This window comes from Acomys minous (assembly GCF_964271855.1).
Source record: "Acomys minous genome assembly, chromosome: 12".
Classification (NCBI taxonomy): Eukaryota; Metazoa; Chordata; class Mammalia; order Rodentia; family Muridae; genus Acomys; species Acomys minous.
The window spans coordinates 9806563-9824555 of NC_140493.1; the positions used below are offsets into that span (position 1 = coordinate 9806563).

Consider the following 17993-nt stretch of genomic DNA (forward strand, 5'->3'; position numbering starts at 1 on the left):
GGTGATGCACGCTGTTGCCTTTGGGTCATTGCTGTTCATGTAATAACCCTTCACCCATATTCCTCTAAGTAACTCCAGTAAAACTCATTGGTTCACTACACTGGGCTCTAGTGGTATTCACACTTTGTTCTGTCATGGGCTCTCTATCCGGGTGAGTACCTGTGGGTGTTACATCTCCCCAGGAAAGGTTTTCTCACACAGCATCCCTGTGTCAGACAGGTTAGCATTTTTTGAAAACTAGCCAGGAATACAAAGTCTTGGTCTCTACTCTGTAGTCACTGAATCAGAAACTTAAGGTCGCAGTTGGCAAGACGAAAGGCGTCTGGGGGATTCTGACACTGTTTTAATGCGTGGACCACGGCCTCGACCCTTGTTGTTGCTGTGTTCATGTCTTAATAGAGCTGACCAGTGAATACAGTACCTTCAGATCACTTTCATATGTGTAGCTTTTTTTGCGTGTGTGTGTGTGTGTGTGTGTGTGTGTGTGTGTGTGTGTGTGTTTGTGTGTGTGTAAAGGCACATACACGCCTGTCCATGGAGGTCCCAGGAGGATGTCTAGTGTCCATTTTTCTTCCTTTACCTCCAACCTTATTCCCTTGAATTAGGATCTCACTGAACCTGTTATGCTGGTGTTCAACAACACCTAGCTGTTACCCATAGCCCTCCTTGCCACCAGGACTGGGTTTACAGGTGTATCAGGAGCCATGCCCAGCTTCTTACCTGAGTGCTACTGGTCCAAACTCAGGTACACAGCAAGCCCTTGAGTCATGGAGCCATCTCTTCAACACTGTTAGTGTAGCTGTTACTCTGGATGTCTAGCCCTGATTTCTCTCAGTCCTATTTTTAAAATTACTGTACGTCTATCTTTCCAGTATTTCACACTAAGTGGGCTATAAATGTTCACAGCTCATTTCCTGAAATCTGTTTTAAACTCTGCTTCCTTATATCCTGCTAGCCTTCAAACTTTAATTGTGAAATATTTTCTTATTTCCTGTTTTTGTCCTGTTGTATTGGAGAAAACATAAAAGATTTTAAAAAAGTGCTCTATGCAAAATAGGATAGGATTTTTAAAATAAAAATTAAAAAATTAAAAAATTAAATTTTAATTAAATTAAGAAAAAACTTGCATATTAATCCCAGCATCTGAGGCAGAAACAGATCTCTGTGAGCTTAAGGCCAGCCTGGTCTGTATGTAGTAATACTAGCCATTCTGAAGCTATAAAGTTTTACATTAGTTTTTACATTTTATTAACAAATATATTTGTATGCTCTTATCTTCAACCAAGGGAGTGGCGGTGGTGAGAACCCATGGCAGAATTGAAACAATGAAAACAATTAGCTTTATACTCTCTCCCATTACTCAGATTCTTTCCTCTGTGTTCAATCCTTCCTCATCACTTAGTTGATATGTGCAGACTTTCTTGTTCTCCTTTCAACATGTTATATACTGTGCCCACATGTATGCACACACATTATGGGCTAGGATCTGCACATGAAGGAAACCGTGTATGTTTGCTTTTTCTTTCTGAGGTTGTATGACCTTGTTTATGTTTAATACTATACATTCTATGTTCTTCCTATTGATTTTTTTCAGGATAGGATTTTCTAGGCTATAAAATTACCGTTTACAAAACTGGGTTAAAAAATATTTTTTAACTCATATTTCTCCACTCTTTGCTCTCTTCCTCCTTTACTTTTCTTTCCCTCAGGAACTTAGAGATTGTTTTATCTGCATTTTGCCCCAGTTGCCCAAGCTTTGGCAAAGCTGGAGGGCTCCTTGATTTGGGGTGATAGGGTGCTTGCTCATGCTAGCATCCAAAGGCAAAACCAGGCAGGTACCCTGAAATAAGTCCTGTAGTAGGCTTTTAAGTAAACACTTTTTTTTTTTTTTTTTTTTTTTTTTTTTGGTTTTTCAAGACAGGGTTTCTCTGTGTAGCCTTGGCTGTCTTAGACTCTTTTGTAGACCAGGCTGGCCTCGAACTCACAGCGATCCGCCTGCCTCTGCCTCCTGAGTGCTGGGATTAAAGGCGTGCGCCACCATGCCTGGCTAGTAAACACATTTAAAATGTGGGAGTTGGAAAATCTCAGAGGATTGATTGTATCCCAGCATCAGAAATGTGTGTAAAATTGTAGCCTGAGACAGGAGGGGTCAGAGTGACAGTGTTGACAGTAAGTCCACAGTCAGTGAGGGACGCTACCACAGACACTCAGCTCTTTCACTCAGGAGGAAGGATGGGCTAAACAGCTTGGCCGGGTGTGCCTTAGCTTTGCAGTGTGAGGCCCCTACCTCAGACTCAGCACTGACAGCGCCTGAAGTGCAGCTTCTGTGTCAACAGTCAGCTTGTTAGCATGTGTGCCTTCTTATATTCTTGGATATACATTTAAATAATGTCACATGCTCCCTAATGATTAGACCATGTATCTTGGACTTAAATTTTAACTGTTGTGATAGTTTGTCCTATTTTGTTGAACAGGAATGACAATTTATATTTTACATTTGAGAAATTTTATACTTGAAATCATAAAATATTCTCATAACATGTGCTATTCTCTCATAAAAGCATGTATGTTTCAGTTGTAATAAAAGCCTTTCTTTTTACTGTGCACACAGGAAACCTCGCCCTGTCTCACAGCTGGTTGCACAGCAGGTTACTCAGCAGTTTGTGCCCCCTACCCAGTCAAAGAAAGAGAAGAAAGATAAAGTAGAAAAAGAAAAAAGTGAAAAGGAAGCAACTAGCAAAAAGAACGGTCATAAGAAAACCAGGTAAATAGTGGTTTATGGTTGAAATTAAAAAAAACACTTAATATTCTTTTTAAACTTTGATCATACTCCTCTATGCAAAGTGAAAGTAAACTTTTATCTCAATATAAAATATCACAGAGGTTTTCTGAGCTTGAAAGTTATGTTGGAAATCAGAAAAGGTCAAAATATAAGCTCAAATGTGAAGAGGCTTTTCTTTCTTAGCTATTCAGAAGACATTTATGCCTGTTCTTTTTCCTTCATTAATAAAAAACAGGGACTTGAAATTCAGGAACTGGTACTTAGAATCATGAGCTTTGACCAGTGATCATGGTTCTGGATCTTGTCATGAGTAGATGTGCAGCAGTGGAGTGCAAGTTTAGCCTGGCCTCTGCTTTGTTTTATTTTTCAGATTTATTTATTTTATTGTTTTATGTAATAAGTGTTATGCCTGCATTTATGTTTGTGCACTACATGCATGCCTGGTGCCTGCGAAGGTCAGAAGAGGGTGTCTCATCCCCTGGGGCTGGAGTTGGGGATGTTGTCAGCTGCGGTGTGGGTGGTAGGAATCAAATCTGTGTCCCCTGGAAGAATGGCCAGTGCCCCTAACTGCTGAGGCTCTCTCCAGTCCCCACGCTCAGCTTTTATTGTAGTGCAGTCATAGCTTTGTTGGACTAAACATCTGTTGGAATAAAATTAAGCTGCATGCAACTTGAGTATGACTTTAAAGCATGGTTAACCATGGCATCCAGGCTGTAGCCTTCTCTCATGTTGAAGGCTTATGAATGACTTTGGTTAATATTAATGACTTTCATGATTCTTTGGTGCTATATTACATATTAATCTCTTTAGCCAGAAATACATTCATTTTATTACTTTTGTTTGGTTATTTAGTATGTGCTCAGAAATTTGATAGTGAGCTAGCTTAAAAAACTCCTTTTTTTGTGTGTTTAGACCAAGATTGAAAAATGTGGATCGGAGTAGTGCTCAGCATTTGGAAGTCACTGTTGGAGATCTAACAGTCATTATTACAGACTTTAAGGAGAAAGCAAAGTCAGCGCCGGCATCGAGTGCTGCTGCTGGGGATCAACACAGCCAGAGCAGCTGCAGCTCAGACAACACGGAGCGGGGCGTGTCCAGGTCCTCCTCGCCTCGAGGAGAAGCCTCATCCCTGAACGGAGAGTCTCACTAAACGTTCTTGTTCCGCTTAGTCATGCCTGTCCTCCCATGGAAACACAGATTATGCCAAGAACTACCACATTTTCATGACAGACACATTCATGCCTAACCAATAATTTGAGTTTTACATGAAATATGAATTTTCCAGGATTTATTAGATTTTATTGCCGTGTAAGCTATTGAACATTTCCAGACTTAACATTTTGGTCTCTGCTGTTAAATGCCATGAAAATGTGGTTGAATTATTCATTATGCAGTGTTATTGGTAAGTCTATTTTCACTTATAGTTTAGTGAATTCTAACACATAATTATTGAATTATCTACTATTGGCATGTAATGAGTTTAAATTTTTTATTACATAGTGCAAGCTGCCTAAATATGTATTATTTGAGAATTGTGAAACAAATAGTTATATGTATGCAAGTCAAAGATCAACTTAACTATTGCTGCAACAGGATTTTCTTAATGGTTATCCTCTTAATGCACCTGCTGGTACTTGGTGTGGTTAAATAGGAAAGTTGTTATTAAATAAAGGATTTGTATGGACCTTTGCCAATGTTTTTGACATGTTTTTACTAAATTATTGTTTCTGAGTTATGTTTTATCCATCATTTGCAGTTTATGTTTGTTAGTTTTGTACTGTTTACTAGCTGAATAGTAAACAATAAAACATGGACTGATTAGCTTTCTAATTCAGGGTTAGTGCTGTGGTCACTGAACACTGGTTCCTGTGCTCTCTAAGACATTCGGGTTAAAGAGGGATCTGCATCTGGCAGAGGCAGAAAAGAACATGCCATACTTGGAAAAGCTTTAACTTAATGATAGTTTATCACTGTTTCCTTGTTCCAAACCTGTCCAGGGTCATGTGAATCTAACTCACATAAGCATGGCAACTATTACACAGGACTGGGAAGGTAATCCAACGTCAGTTCAATTGGCCTTTTACTAAACATAATAATTCCTATGAAAACCATAGTACTCTATTTCCAGAGAAGCTCCCAATTTATGCATTCACCAGTATCTTGAAATAAAAAGTATTTACAGCTCCACTCACTTATGTACTATTACCAATAAAATATTTTTTATGACTTAAGATTTTGCATTTTGTTTACAGCTAAATGAAGTGTGTTATGTTGTGTTTGAAAACCCATCTTCGAAACTACATGCCACATCCTAACTTCTCCTCAGGTTCACTTCTTCTCTCTAGCTGTTTGCTTAATGTGTATCTACTTAGAGCAGGCTTCTGAAATGTAAATTAATCTAAAGACAAGACCTAACTTGAATATAACCTACTACATGAAAGACATCATGACAACATTTAAAGGAAAAACTGTGGACCCTGACAGTTGTGCTATTTGGTTCCTCGTGGTAATGTAACTGTTCAATTGCAGTGCTTCTATTGGCACCATGGTACGCTTGTAACATGCTAGTTGTGAATACAGTATTGCATACAGTAAAAGTCTGTGATGAAAACATTCAGATACCTCATTCTTTAGTGTTGTTAAATGAAGGTGTAATACTGTTTTATTCTAAGATACTTCCAACTAATTGGCTATGTTCTTTTCAAACATGTTAATTTTACATTGTTTTTCATGTATAAATGTTCAGTGTATTCAATTTTAAATACTTGTAATGGGGGAAATTCTAGTTCCTAAGACAAAAATAAGTAAAGGCAATATATCTTACAATGATCATATATTTTCATAATATATTTTAGATTTTTCTGCAAGAAAGAAAAGCATGAGAGAAGGTGAGGTTTTACCTGAATAGGCTGCACTCATGTTTGTGTTCTGGTGGAAGGAACAATGGCATGGAGATTCAGAATGTGAGGCCTGATGCTCGAGTCTCTGCAGTAGGACGCAAACTTGAATACGTTCTCAAGCATGCTTCCCATTTGTGAAATAGGGGTAGTGATGGCCAGATCTGACGCATAGGGCTCTTGGGAGGATTAAATGTTAACCCATGTAAGATTAACATTTCTCTAGCATACTCTAGTTGCTCAGTAAAACGTGAGCTTTTACTATCATTATAGGTAAAGTATCATGAAAATTACATTTTTGTAACCAAGTTATTTTAATGCTACTTAAGTAACCTAAGAGAACAGTGTTGTCAGTGTTTGCTCTGGTCCCAGAAAGACTACCTTTCTATGACTGAAGAACCTAATCCCATACACTGAGATTGGAGAAATGAACTGTGCTATTTAGAGTGGGATTTTGTTTCCCTTTTATCTTCCTTTATTTCACTCTACCTCAAATATACTTTCATATCAGGAAGACATGCAAGTTCCATTAGTACATGCACTTAATGTTAAAATATGCAAAAGACTATTCTGAGCCAGGACTTAGGGTATATTTGTAGCTGTTTTGTAAATGTGATATAGTTTTAGTGGTGGACTCTTTTTTAGGTTTTTATTATGTTGTGTGTGTGAGTACTTTGTTTGCATGAGTGTGTTTGCCCCATGTGTGTGCCTGGTGCCTACAGAGGTTGAAGAGAGTTTTGGAGTCCTTGGATCTGGAGTTAGAGACAATGTGTGCCCCTCTGTGGGTGCTGCTCATCAAAGTCTGGTCCTCTGCAAGAGCAGCAGGTGCTCTTAACCACAGAGCCATCTCTCCAGCCCCTTGGCAGTGGGTTCTTTTAACCAGATTCCACACTAAAGGAATTTGGATGTTTTTAGAGTACAGGTAAAAATGAAGGTGTACTTTGAAGCACATAAGAATATACACTCTTAAAACCTTTTGTGAGCTGGAGAGATGGCTCAGAGGTTAAAAGCACTGGCTGTTCTTCCAGAGGTTCTGAGTTCAATTCCCAGCAATCATATGGCGGCTCACAACCATCTATAATGTGATGTGATGCCCTCTTCTGGCCTGCAGGTGTTACATGCAGGCAGAGCACTGTATACATAATAATAAATAAAATCTAAAAAACAAAAAAACAAAAAACCTTTTGTACATCACAGCAGTGATGGATGACTTAATGGCTTAATGGTTTTAATTAAAGTTTATTAGAGGTTTCATTAAATGCTTTCCTAAAGTTATAGTGATAATAGACAAGATGAGGTACATTAATAGGAGGAAGAAAGTCAACTAAATTGATGGCAGTCAACTTTCTTGTAGGTAGAAATCATCAGTGCCTAAGAGAATGGACTTTGGGCATGTTATGTAGAGTAAAGATCTTAGTATACTTCCTTAGCAGCTTACCTCTTTTCTAGAATCTTTGTAAGGAACTAGTCATAGAAAGAAAGCTTTGCTGTGTGATTTGAGAGTTAAGTGAAAGTGTGTGTGTGTGTGTGTGTGTGTGTGTGTATGTGTAGGATAACAATAAAATAATAACGCGCCGTGGCATACACCTTTAATCCCAGTACTAGGGAGGCAGAGGTAGGCGGATCTTTGTGAGGTCGAGGCCAGCCTAGTCTACATAGCAAGTTCCAGGATAGCCAAGGCTACACAAGAGAAACTGTCCCGAAAAAAAGATGACTTCATTACAATTCACCCTCTCAGCCACCTCAGGCATATACAGAAGCCTCAAACAAAGAATGCAGAAAAATCAAAGTACAGAAAACTCAGTGACAAAAATAGCCAAAGGGAAACAGTGAAGGGTTCAGAAAACAAGGACGTCACTGATGGTTTTCAAAAGTAGAAAGCAAGGCAGGCTTTGATGAAGAGCAAGCTCCACTCCACCACCAGCAGTGGTAAGGAGGAGTGGGCATGGGAGGAAGTGCGGAGAGAAGGAACAGGCTGGACAAGTGTCGGAGCGGCCGGCTGCTGGACAGCGCATCACCAGGGAGGGAACTACAGCTTAGGGTCTGCTAGTCTCTGGGGACCTGTCATGCGTCTCCTCAGCACATGTCAAGTAGGGCAGCAATGTGTGTAAGAATTTAGAGTAGTTTTACATCAAGCCATTCAATGTAAGCACTATGGACAGGTTTTCTTTAAACTATATAAATAGCATTTTGAACACACCTACTAGCTCAGATCACATAAATGTTGTGATTTAAGCTTTTCTTAGTTGGAGTAGATCATCCTGTCTTTATGGAATGGACCATTTGAAATACTAGGAAGAGACCTGATACTTGAGTGGACAATCAAGTAGAGTTCTGGAAGGTTTCCGTGTTTTGGGACGTATTTCCTAGCCTCTGTGTTATGTGTGTAAGGTATGTTTGTGTGGGTGCTGCCAGTGTCATTCCTCAGGAGCCACTTACCATGTTTCTATCCCTGGCTCTCCTGGATCTCACTGGGTATATCAGGCCGACTTTGAACTCAAATCTGCCTGCCTCTGTCTCCTAAATGCTGGGGTTATAGGCCTATATTTTTTTATTTTTTGTGTATGAATGTTTGCCTGCATGTATGCTTGTGTAGCGTGGTGTCAGATCCCCTGGGACTAGAGTTAGACAGTTTTGTAGGCCACTATTTAGGTGCTGAAAGTCAAACCCAGGTCCTGCAGGAGCAACAAGATCAGCTCTCAAATAACTTTTTAGCCCTCTGTTTGTTTGTTTTTTCTTTTGTTTTTCCTTCTTGAGTCAAGTTTTTTCATGGTCTGTAGCTCATCAAGTAGGCTAGGGTGACTGATGAGTGAGCCCAAGGGAGCTGCTTGTCTCCAGTGTCCCAGCCCTGGGTTCTAGGTTTGGATCGCTGAATCTCCTCCCCTGCCCCCTTTTAAACTGTAGGTTCTGGAGAATCAAACAAGTGCCAGTCCATGCTTTGAATACAAACACTGTCCCAGCTGAGTGCCCCAGCCCCACATTCTGCACCTTTTCACGGGTCATAGCTTAACATTCAGTCCTTCGCTGAATTTTACTGATCTAGTTTTTTGTTTAGTTACGATATTAAGTATATTTTGGCTTTTAGTTACTGCTTCAAGGGTTGGTTACAAAGAGGCTAAAGATGTGGAGTATACGTTTTAGAGATCAGTAAATACAGTGACATCCCTGCAACAGTAAGACTATGTATAAGACACAGAAATAGCAGATAGGAGTGCCTGGGACTGTTTTCATGGACAATTCACCCAGGCCTTAAACATCGAATGGCAGTCTGCTCTAGAGTATTGGGACCTCATGTTGGTGTTTGCAGCTGACTGAGTCACCAATTGTTTGAACTAGTGACCTATTAATGCAGCTTGTATTGTCAAAACTACCTTTTTAAGCACTGTAAGTTGAGATGCCATTTCCTTCTAATTTATTTGATACATTTATTTTGGTGTGTATGGTTGCATTGCCTTCATGTGTAAGTGTACCATATGTGTGCAGTACCTGAGGAGGCGAGAAAGGCGTGATGGGTCCCCTAGAACTGGAGTTGTGGGTGGCTGTGAGCCAGCTCCTCTGCTAGAGCAACAAATGCTTTTAACTGCTCAGCCTTCTTCCCAGTCCCCAACTTTGAAAGTCAAGACAGGAAAGTCTCACATTTCTTTCCTGTGAAGGTGTTAAAGGAGGTTCCTTTAACTGCCCAAATTAGAAATTTTACTCACAGTGATTTCAGCAAAAGTTTACTTCATCTGAGAAACCAATTTGCCATTCTTTGAAGACAATTCAGATTTATTATTCTTAATTTTTGCTGTAGTTGTAAATTTTTTCGGCTAAAGTTGGCTGTTTTTTAATAACATGTCTATAGGACTCAATGGCTGTCATTTTTTATTTTAACCAATTTTGACTTTATGCTTTTTGTTGTTGTTCTTGTAAGCTGTCTCAGTTCCCTTGGGTAAATAGGGCTTAAACTTTACTAATTAAAAACATTTTTATTTGATGTGTTTTGCTTGATGTCTGGGAACCGTGTGTGTGCCTTGTGCCTGCGGAGGTCAGAAGCGTGTGTTGGATCCCCTGACACTGCACTGCAGCTACCCAGGGTTGTGAACCATCATGTGGGGGCTGGGAACTGAACACAGCCACGGCTTCTGCAAGAGCAGCAAAGCCCTTTCAATCACTCAGCCATCTTTCCTGCCCCGTAAAACTAATAATTTAAAAAAAAAATGCTTTCTTTCTAAGTGTGAGAATAAGATGAAGGTGCGTTAGGGGTACGAATCCAGTGTCACTGCTGCCTCCCTACCCCGCAGTTCTGAGCAGCTGCTCCCAGGGCCTGCAGCTGAATCTTGGTTTTCACCTGATGACTTGAGGAAGAAAGCTGCCCTCTGCTCATCACTTTTCTGTAAAGTTTTAATAGGAAAACCCAGAAACTAAACTGAAGACCTAGATGTAATAATTTAGGCTCCTCATGTGGGTTATTTTCATTATCCCACGTTAATTCACAATTATAGCAACAATGAAATGGCCTTGTGCCGAGTTGTAGGTGAGGGAGGTCAGCAAAAGTGGGGAGGACTGGACGGTAAGAAACTAGCTTGGGAGAAGAGGAACCTAGGAAGAAGAAACTCAAGTCTTCACATGGAGCAGGCTGAGTTTTCAGAATAAAGCACAGGGGTAGTGTCGGGCTCAGGAGAGACTGAAATACGAAGTAAAGAGGACTGTGTGTCTAGCGCAGAACTGCAGAGTCTGAGGCACGTGACTTTGCTTTTGAGACAGGGTCTTTCCAGGTATAGTTATCCTTGCTGTGGAGATACGGCTGGCCTTGAGTTCACAAACAGCCATCTGCCTCTGCCTTCCAGTGGCTGGCACTAAAGTCTTACTCCCCCACATCCAGCCAAACTGTCATTTTTAAATTTGTATTTGGAGACAGTGTTTTGCTATATCACCCAGGCTGGCCCAGACTGTTGCAATTAACTTATCAGTATGTCCTAAGGTGCCAATAACCAACAAAGTGAGGTTATACTGTATTTTAAAGCTGCAACCACTACGCTGGGCAGAATCTAAACTACTCGAATCCTATGGCCTCAAAGCCTACATGTATACCAATAATTTGCCAATCTGTTGACTCCCGGGGCAGCTTCTTTCCCAACTCTCAACAGTCCAGCTACAGTTTCTTCTAATCCCTTCAGCCCATTGGCACAACAGTGCTTTATTGACAGCTGCCACGTCCACTCAGGGCATTCCTCCACACCAGTTCCTGCAATCCCCTCCCAATCTAGCTTCTCCATTGCTAATAGAGGTGTGCACTCCCACAGCTAGGGAAGAACCATTTTATTAAAACACTGGTGTGTCTATATAAGAAATATAGGAGGCAGGAAATGATGCAGTTTGTAATCCCTGCACTTGAGAGTTTTGGGTGAGAGTATTTGTCCAGTAGGATTACTGTGTTTTTTTGTTTGTTTGTTTGTTTTGTTTCTTATTGTTTTGTTTTTGTAATGACTCAAAGGTAGAAAATAGAAGGAAACACTGGACAGGACTCCATACATATTTGACTAGGCTAAAAGAGGGATGGGTGGAAAGAAAGAGAGGAGAGCACCAACATTAAAGTTTTTCCATTATATAGGTGTGTGTCTGTGCATGTGTAGTCCAGGAAAGGGCATGAGGTCCCCTGCAGCGGGAGTTCCAGGTGGTTGTGAGCTGCCCATCTTGGGTACGGGGAACAGACCTCTGGTCCTCTGCAAGAGTAGTCTGCACCCAGCCTCCTCGTAGCCCTGCACCATCTAAGCTAGAGATTCTTAAAATCTGGTTTAAATTCTGAGTCAGTTTTCTTTTTCTTTCTTTCTTTCTTTCTTTCTCTTTCTTTTTCTTTCTTTCTTTCTCTTTCTTTCTTTCTTTCTTTTTTGTTTTTTGTTTTTCAAGACAGAGTTTCTCTGTTATCTTGGCTGTCCTGGACTCACTTTGTAGACCGGGCTGGCTTTGAACTCACAGCACTCCACTTGCCTCTCCCTCCCAAGTGCTGGGATTAAAGGCGTGCACCACCATGCCTGGCTCTGAGTCAGTTTTCTATCTCATAGACATCTTTCATCTAATTTTAGGGGGGAAAACCCCCTCTACATATTAGTTTCAAATTTCACTTCCTGACCTTGCCTACAGTAGTGCCACCTTGAATATGCCTGATCTTAAATTTTTATTTCCTTCACTCACGTTTGTTCTTTTGAGTTGAGAATTTGGAGTCATTCAGCTTATCACTGGAGAACTACAGAGCGTGTCTCTAGGGATAGACTGGGACTAGGTACATGCAGCAAGTGAAAGAAATACCCCGTGATGTTGAAGTAAGTAGAGTTGTAATCAGTAACAGAAGTCAGCTTAGGAATATAAAAAGGAAGTGTGGGAATCATGGCCAGACAGCAACAGGCAGTGACTCCTCGCCTTTCCAGGTAACCAGGGCTTGGTGTGTCGGTGGTATAAACATTATTTTTAGGGTGGCCCTTTTGCAACAGCTTCTTTTTGCGATTACAGGATTAAAAGGAATGTAAAAGATGATATGGCCTTGAACCCCCATGTCAAGACCATGATAACTCTGTTCTTTGCATATATTGTTGGCTAGCTTCCCTTTATACTTGTCCATGGCTTATGATCTAAGAGTCAAGAGATTACTTGTATGTAGTTTCTTGGAGAAAAATTAGTAGCAATCTTTAAAAAAAAAAAATGGGGCCACACTTAGCAGCCCAGTTTGATCTGGAATTTACTATGTTGACTAGGCTGGCCTTGAGCCTGTGGTAGGAACTCTGCCTCGGCCTCGAGAGTTTATGTCATCAAGTCCGCTCTCCTCAGCATCTTTCAAATGGGCCTTTCTTTGCCTGCGTACGCACTCCTACTCTAGTATGTGCCCCACCCTCCCACTTTCCATTCTTCTTAGTGCCCTTGTAATGTTCTGTGCTTCTTCTAGGTTATCTCTATTTCTCTAAGAACTGTAAGGTGTGTTAGAAAGGTGTCGTGTTCTCTTTGTTTTTACGGCCTCTCTCCCTCTCGAGGGCAAGACACCCCCTTATTCCTGAATACTGTGCATCTGAGTCTGTCTGGCATGTAGAAAATATTCAATAAATATTTATTGAATGAACAAATGACCGTTTTCTTTCTCTTTATACATCTTGACAGTTCATTGGATCTTTTTTTTTTTTTTTTTTTTTTTTTAGGTAAGACAAGAAATTTAATTCTTACGGGGAGGAAATAGCCCTTAGATCCTCTAGTGACTTTCCCACGGTCACAGAGCCAGCTCTTGGTGTGGGGATTGAGAGCCTCGATGCCAGCACTTTCCCTCACATTGTCCTTTGCGGACGGACTTCTCGGTGACCCAGATGCAACTTGAACGATTCAATAGCGTGTTTTTCCTCATGAGGTGTGTGTGCATTTTTAAGTGTGTTTAAGTATGCATGTATTTTTAAGTGTATGCTTTTAAGAGTGTGTGTTTTTGCCTGTATATTTTGAATATACAGTATTTACCAGTATTTTTAGATGTCTGTTTTATTTGTGCATTTCATGTATTTTTTTTATTGTTCATTTAAAGTATTTAACTTTAAATGTATTTAAGTGTATGTGCATTTTAAGTGTGTGCTTAAATGTATTTCTGTGTGCATTTTAAGTGTGTTTGTTTAAATCTCAATTTTTGGCTCTGGACCCACTTTCTCCAATCTCTCATCTCTGCCCCAGCCTTCACTCGAGCCAGAATCGCTCTCTAAAATGCAAATGTGATCATGTTACTTCCTTCCTTAACCCGTCAAGCAGATCAAGTTCAGACTCCCAAGAGTCTGCTGGGGCAAGGCACTGTAACAGCTAACCTTTTCTGCAGCCTTATCACTCCGCGTGTCCACTCTTGCATTCACTTATCCTGGCATCACACTTCTCTCTGTCTCCTGAATAAAAGAGTTGTTTTCATTGCTCACTCAACCTAGAAATCCTTCCCTTATGAGGGCCACCCTAAGAAATCTCACCTACTCTCTGAGGTACAATTGACGGAACTTTCGGGCGCGTCCACACCCTTACAGATTGCTGTCCTGTCTCTGAACAACAGCCCTCTTTGAAAGGGAGTAAGATAATTTATTTTGAACCAAATTCGAGTGACCTGGGCCTGGGCACATGGGTTTGGATTGCCTGGAAAAACATGTTACAACATGGAAGTATTTATATTATCTTTAGAGTCATAGATTAAAAGAAAGTCAGAAATTAAGGCAGTTTCCAGACACCGGTTGGATCATTAGATTGATTATAGCCAACTGAGAAAAACCTGGTAGGTTTTAGGTCTACCCTAATAACATTCTTAGCTTCCAAACTGGTGAGATTGCTTTAAAGGTTTTGAGTCAAAAGGGTATTAGATCAGAAATGGGTGGTTAACAAACGTCTTATTCAGGGACTAAAGGTATCTAAGAATAACCATGAAGTTTAAGCTAGTCATTCCGTCTTGTAAAATCCTCAACACTGGTCGACCGCACCAGCCAGTGTCTTCGAGCTGTACACATTTCTAGTGTCTACGCCTCTACCCATGTCCCCACTAGGCTTCCGTAAGATCCTAGCTCTAGGCGCGGGATGTGAGCTGTGAATTCGCGTTGGGAAGGAAGGCCTCCTAGGGAGAGTATCAAGTTTGCTTCGGATATGCAAATGAGTTGTAAGCAAAGTCTGAAAACGTAAAAGGCAAGACCCTTGCCACCCACCCCGATGTGTGGAGGGGAAAGCGCTGCACCTTTAACCCACCGCCGCCTTACGACGCCCCACGAAGCACAGACCTTTTAGATCCGAGGCTGAGGTCTGTGGGGAGCAGCACGGGGCGGGGAAAAGGTAACAAGTGCGGAAAACCACGATTTCTTTTTAGTCACGCAGCGATACCTTAAAATTCAAGTTGCTCAGAGTCACAAACTACACAATGGAAAAAAATCGAAGATTTAGCTCAAGGGCCTACAGACCCGCTCCATTCGCAACACCTCTGCGCGGCTCATCCTAACGCCCTCCCCTTCTTCACCGCTCCGGCAGTGCGCAGCTCTGCTTCCGGGAGCGCAGCAGATCCGGGGCGGGAGTTGGGGCGTGGCGCGGAGGCGGGGCTGGCGCCGGGTGCGGGGCGGGACTAGGGCGCGGAGGCGGGGCGAATTGGGGCGTGGGGCGGGGCTTGGGCGGAGACAGGAGGGAGTCGGTCCTGGCGAGGATTCGGGCGGAGGGGCGGGGCGGACACCGGGCAGCTCACGCTGCGGCTGCGCGTTGCGGCCCTTCGCAGTTCGCCCGGGCGGGCGCGGCGGCGGCGGCGGCGACGGCAGCAGCAGCGCGGGCCGGGATGCGGCGCTACCTGCGGGTCGTAGGGCTGTGCCTGGCCTGCGGCTTCTGCTCGCTGCTGTACGCCTTCAGCCAGCTCGCGGTGTCCTTGGAGGAAGGAGGGACCGAAGGCCGCAGGCCCCAGGCCGCGGCGGTTTCCTGGCAGGCGGACGGCGGACGCGGCCCCGGGAGAGGCGCGGGCAGCGCGGGCCCGGGTTGGCCCGGCAGGTACGGGCCGCAGTGCGGGGCGCCGGGCTCTGGAACGGCGCCGGCGGGACGCGCCACTCCCACCACCGAGCACTTTCTGTTTGGCTTCAGACCCAGTGTTTAGAGCAGTTAGAAATTGAATTGATTTGCAACTTTCTAAAACGTTCGTTGGAAGTAAGTGGTGGCCGACAAAATCCTGATTACAGCTAGTGGGAATTCCCTCCGGTTTCCATGGAGTCGAAGCTGAGCTATTTAAGAACTAGGCTGGCGCCCTTGTTGAGCCCCCATTTCCAGGTGTCTACATTTTCATCCTAACGCTTAGCATTTTCATCTGTAGCCGTGGTTAGATAAATCTGGCCGTGGCATAAAGCGAGCTGTGAATTTTTGTGTTGGAAATACTCTGCTTATTCGGAAACTCAAAAGGAAGTTCAGAAACATGAGCGATACTTAGTATGCCCATATTTAATAGGAGGGGTGGGGAGTGAAGATAATCCTTTTTAAAGTTTTGTATATTTATAAAAACAGCATAATGATTTGGTGAATTTGCATAAATCACTGTCAGTATTAGAAATTACGAAGTTTAAGTGCAAAACTGTTTTGGCAATGTAGCAGTCCGACCATTTCGCACTGCCTTGGTGGATACCTATTTTTGTAGGCAATTCTGAGACCAACTAATTGGAGAGTAGGAGACTGAGGAATTATAAAAAGGGTACCATCCACTTTGAGCTGTTATGTAGCAACAGAGAGTTGATGGTCGCTTCCAGAAGGAAGCCGGTACAAAAAGGCAGGAGGAGGATAGCCAGACTTCTTGTTTTATGGTTGGATTGTAGTCAGAGAAATGTGGGGTCTGGGCGTGGTCTCAGATTCCATTGCCCGCATCTTTAAAAAGGTATTGCGGGCTGTGGTGCCCCACAGTGTGGTAGGATTTGCGGAACGAGGCCGAGGCAGGAGGATCATGACTTCGAGGCCAGCCTGGGCTACATAGTGAGACAGAACCAGGTTCCATAGACCAAGGACTGGGTATATATCCCAGTGTAAAGGACTTGCCTTGCGGGATGCTTTAGTAGACGGAGACTATGTAGGTCTTAGGGTCAGACAAACCTGTGCCCTCAGAACCCTTTAATCACATGGTTACTTCTCTGTGTATTGATTTCTTTTTTTAATTAATTAATTTTAAAAAAATTACTCACTTTACATCCCAATTGTAGCCCCTCTCCCTATCTCCTCCCTGCCACACCCTCCCTCCTTTCCCCCCCTCCTCCCCCACTATCTGACTTCAGTCTGTCCAGTCTCATCAGGACTGCCTGCATCCTCTTCCTCTGTGGCCTGGCAAAGCTGCCTCGATGTCAGAGGCAGCCCCTTGCTCCCGGTTTAGGGGACCCACATGGAGACTGAGCTGCCTGTCCACTGCATCTGAGCCCAGGGCTCTAGGTCCTCTCCATGCGTGGTCTTTGGTTGGTGCATCAGTCTCTGTGCATTAATTTCTTTACTGTAAAATGTACATAGTGCATTTTCAGCTACATTGGGATATAGTTGACAAACTTTAAGTATATTTAATTTAACAACTTGATATTTTGGTGTACACTCTGAAATGATTGTCACTTCCCTCCCTCCTTTTCATTTTTGCTGAGGCCTGTCAACACTGGTAGGCTGTACTGAGAACTTAATGACGAAAGACCTAGGGCTTTTGAGTCACCAGCTTTGCCTTTGCCATGTACTGGCAGCTGTGTTGACTTCCTCATTAGATATGGAACATTTGTTAGGACTGAAGTGAAATAGTTGCATAGGTTACTTAGTAACTGGCACAGTAAAACTGTAGCTGATGCTTTAATTTTAAAGTGTAACTCCCCCTTTTATTTTACTTTATTTTTACTTTAGGGAAAAATATCTGTTCATTGGGACCCAGGAAGAAACCTGCTAAACTGGAATGTCAGTAATCTGTGTTTAACCATGAGCTGTTATTAAGATGCAGTAAACACTGAGAACCACTGATACAGTTGAGAGATAGATGTGGCCATTATTTTTTGCACGGCTCCCCCTCCCCCCACCCATCTTCCTTGTATCTGCTTTTGGAAGAGAGGGGAATTGGGGCATTAAACGCTGGAGAGCATTGGAACACTGAGGTCAGGCCCTGTACTCCGCTTCGTTGGTGAGGCCCGGAACACCATCTCCACACCTTGGTTTTTAGTTTATTGGACAATCGAGTGACATCAAGTTGAGGTCCTTATTAAGTGTTATTTGGGCAGCTGTACCAAACTTTTCAGAGCTCAGTGATTGGACGCAGCAGGAATAAGTTAGTTCTTACACCTTCTGGCTGTGTTCTCACATAGGCAGGCAGGTGCGCAGCTGCTTCTGAATGGACAGTGATCTCATTTTGGGGCCCCTGACCTTTATGCTCTAATCACCTACCGAAGGCCCCACCTCCCGACAGCACTCATCTCATGGAAGATGTGAATTTTCTGGTGGGGAAGGCATACAAAACCTGTCCGAATACTTAGCATAACCCTGATCCATGATATTTAATAAAAACTAGTAGTTAATATTATGAGCTTTTCTGTAAAAGTAACATTTATTCTTCTGGCTCATTTGTTATTTGGGAGGTTTACCCCCTCCTGCTAACCTAGGCCTAGTCCTGGAAGCTTGTAGTCTCCATACAATCTAACCTAGGCCTAGAACATTTTCAGCCTCTGAGACTTCCTGCTTAATGAGCTCACCCGTAATTGTTCTTTCTGAGCTCTGGGCTGGCTGGTTCCACTCAGCTGTTTTGGCTCAAACTCTTCTCCCAGCTGACTTATTCAGTCTGGCTTCTCTCTTGACACGGAACTGCTCTGCTTGACCTC

General features: G+C 42.6%; 2 protein-coding genes and 1 long non-coding RNA gene across 4 annotated transcripts in view; 2 read left to right on the plus strand and 1 right to left on the minus strand.

Annotated features, from left to right (window-relative positions):
• The window catches only part of YAF2 (YY1 associated factor 2), a 60497-nt gene extending 55484 nt beyond the window's left edge, over positions 1 to 5013 (plus strand). The window contains 2 exon segments of the mRNA XM_084750173.1: positions 2612 to 2764; positions 3695 to 5013. Of these exon segments, the coding sequence (XP_084606299.1) occupies positions 2612 to 2764; positions 3695 to 3932 (391 nt within the window). The 3' untranslated portion in view covers positions 3933 to 5013.
• Positions 1 to 14685, minus strand: part of LOC311579507 — a 31879-nt gene extending 17194 nt beyond the window's left edge. Inside the window, exon 1 of the long non-coding RNA XR_014773172.1 lies at positions 14530 to 14685. This is a non-coding gene — a long non-coding RNA (uncharacterized lncRNA). The remainder of the gene's footprint in view (positions 1 to 14529) is intronic.
• Positions 14686 to 14893: 208 nt separating this feature from the next.
• Positions 14894 to 17993, plus strand: part of GXYLT1 (glucoside xylosyltransferase 1) — a 31273-nt gene continuing 28173 nt past the window's right edge. The window contains exon 1 of one of the 2 annotated variants that reach the window (XM_084749468.1): positions 14894 to 15174. In XM_084749468.1, the coding sequence (XP_084605594.1) occupies positions 14969 to 15174 (206 nt within the window). In that variant the 5' untranslated portion in view covers positions 14894 to 14968. The remainder of the gene's footprint in view (positions 15175 to 17993) is intronic. The other variant, XM_084749469.1, reaches the window with a different exon arrangement.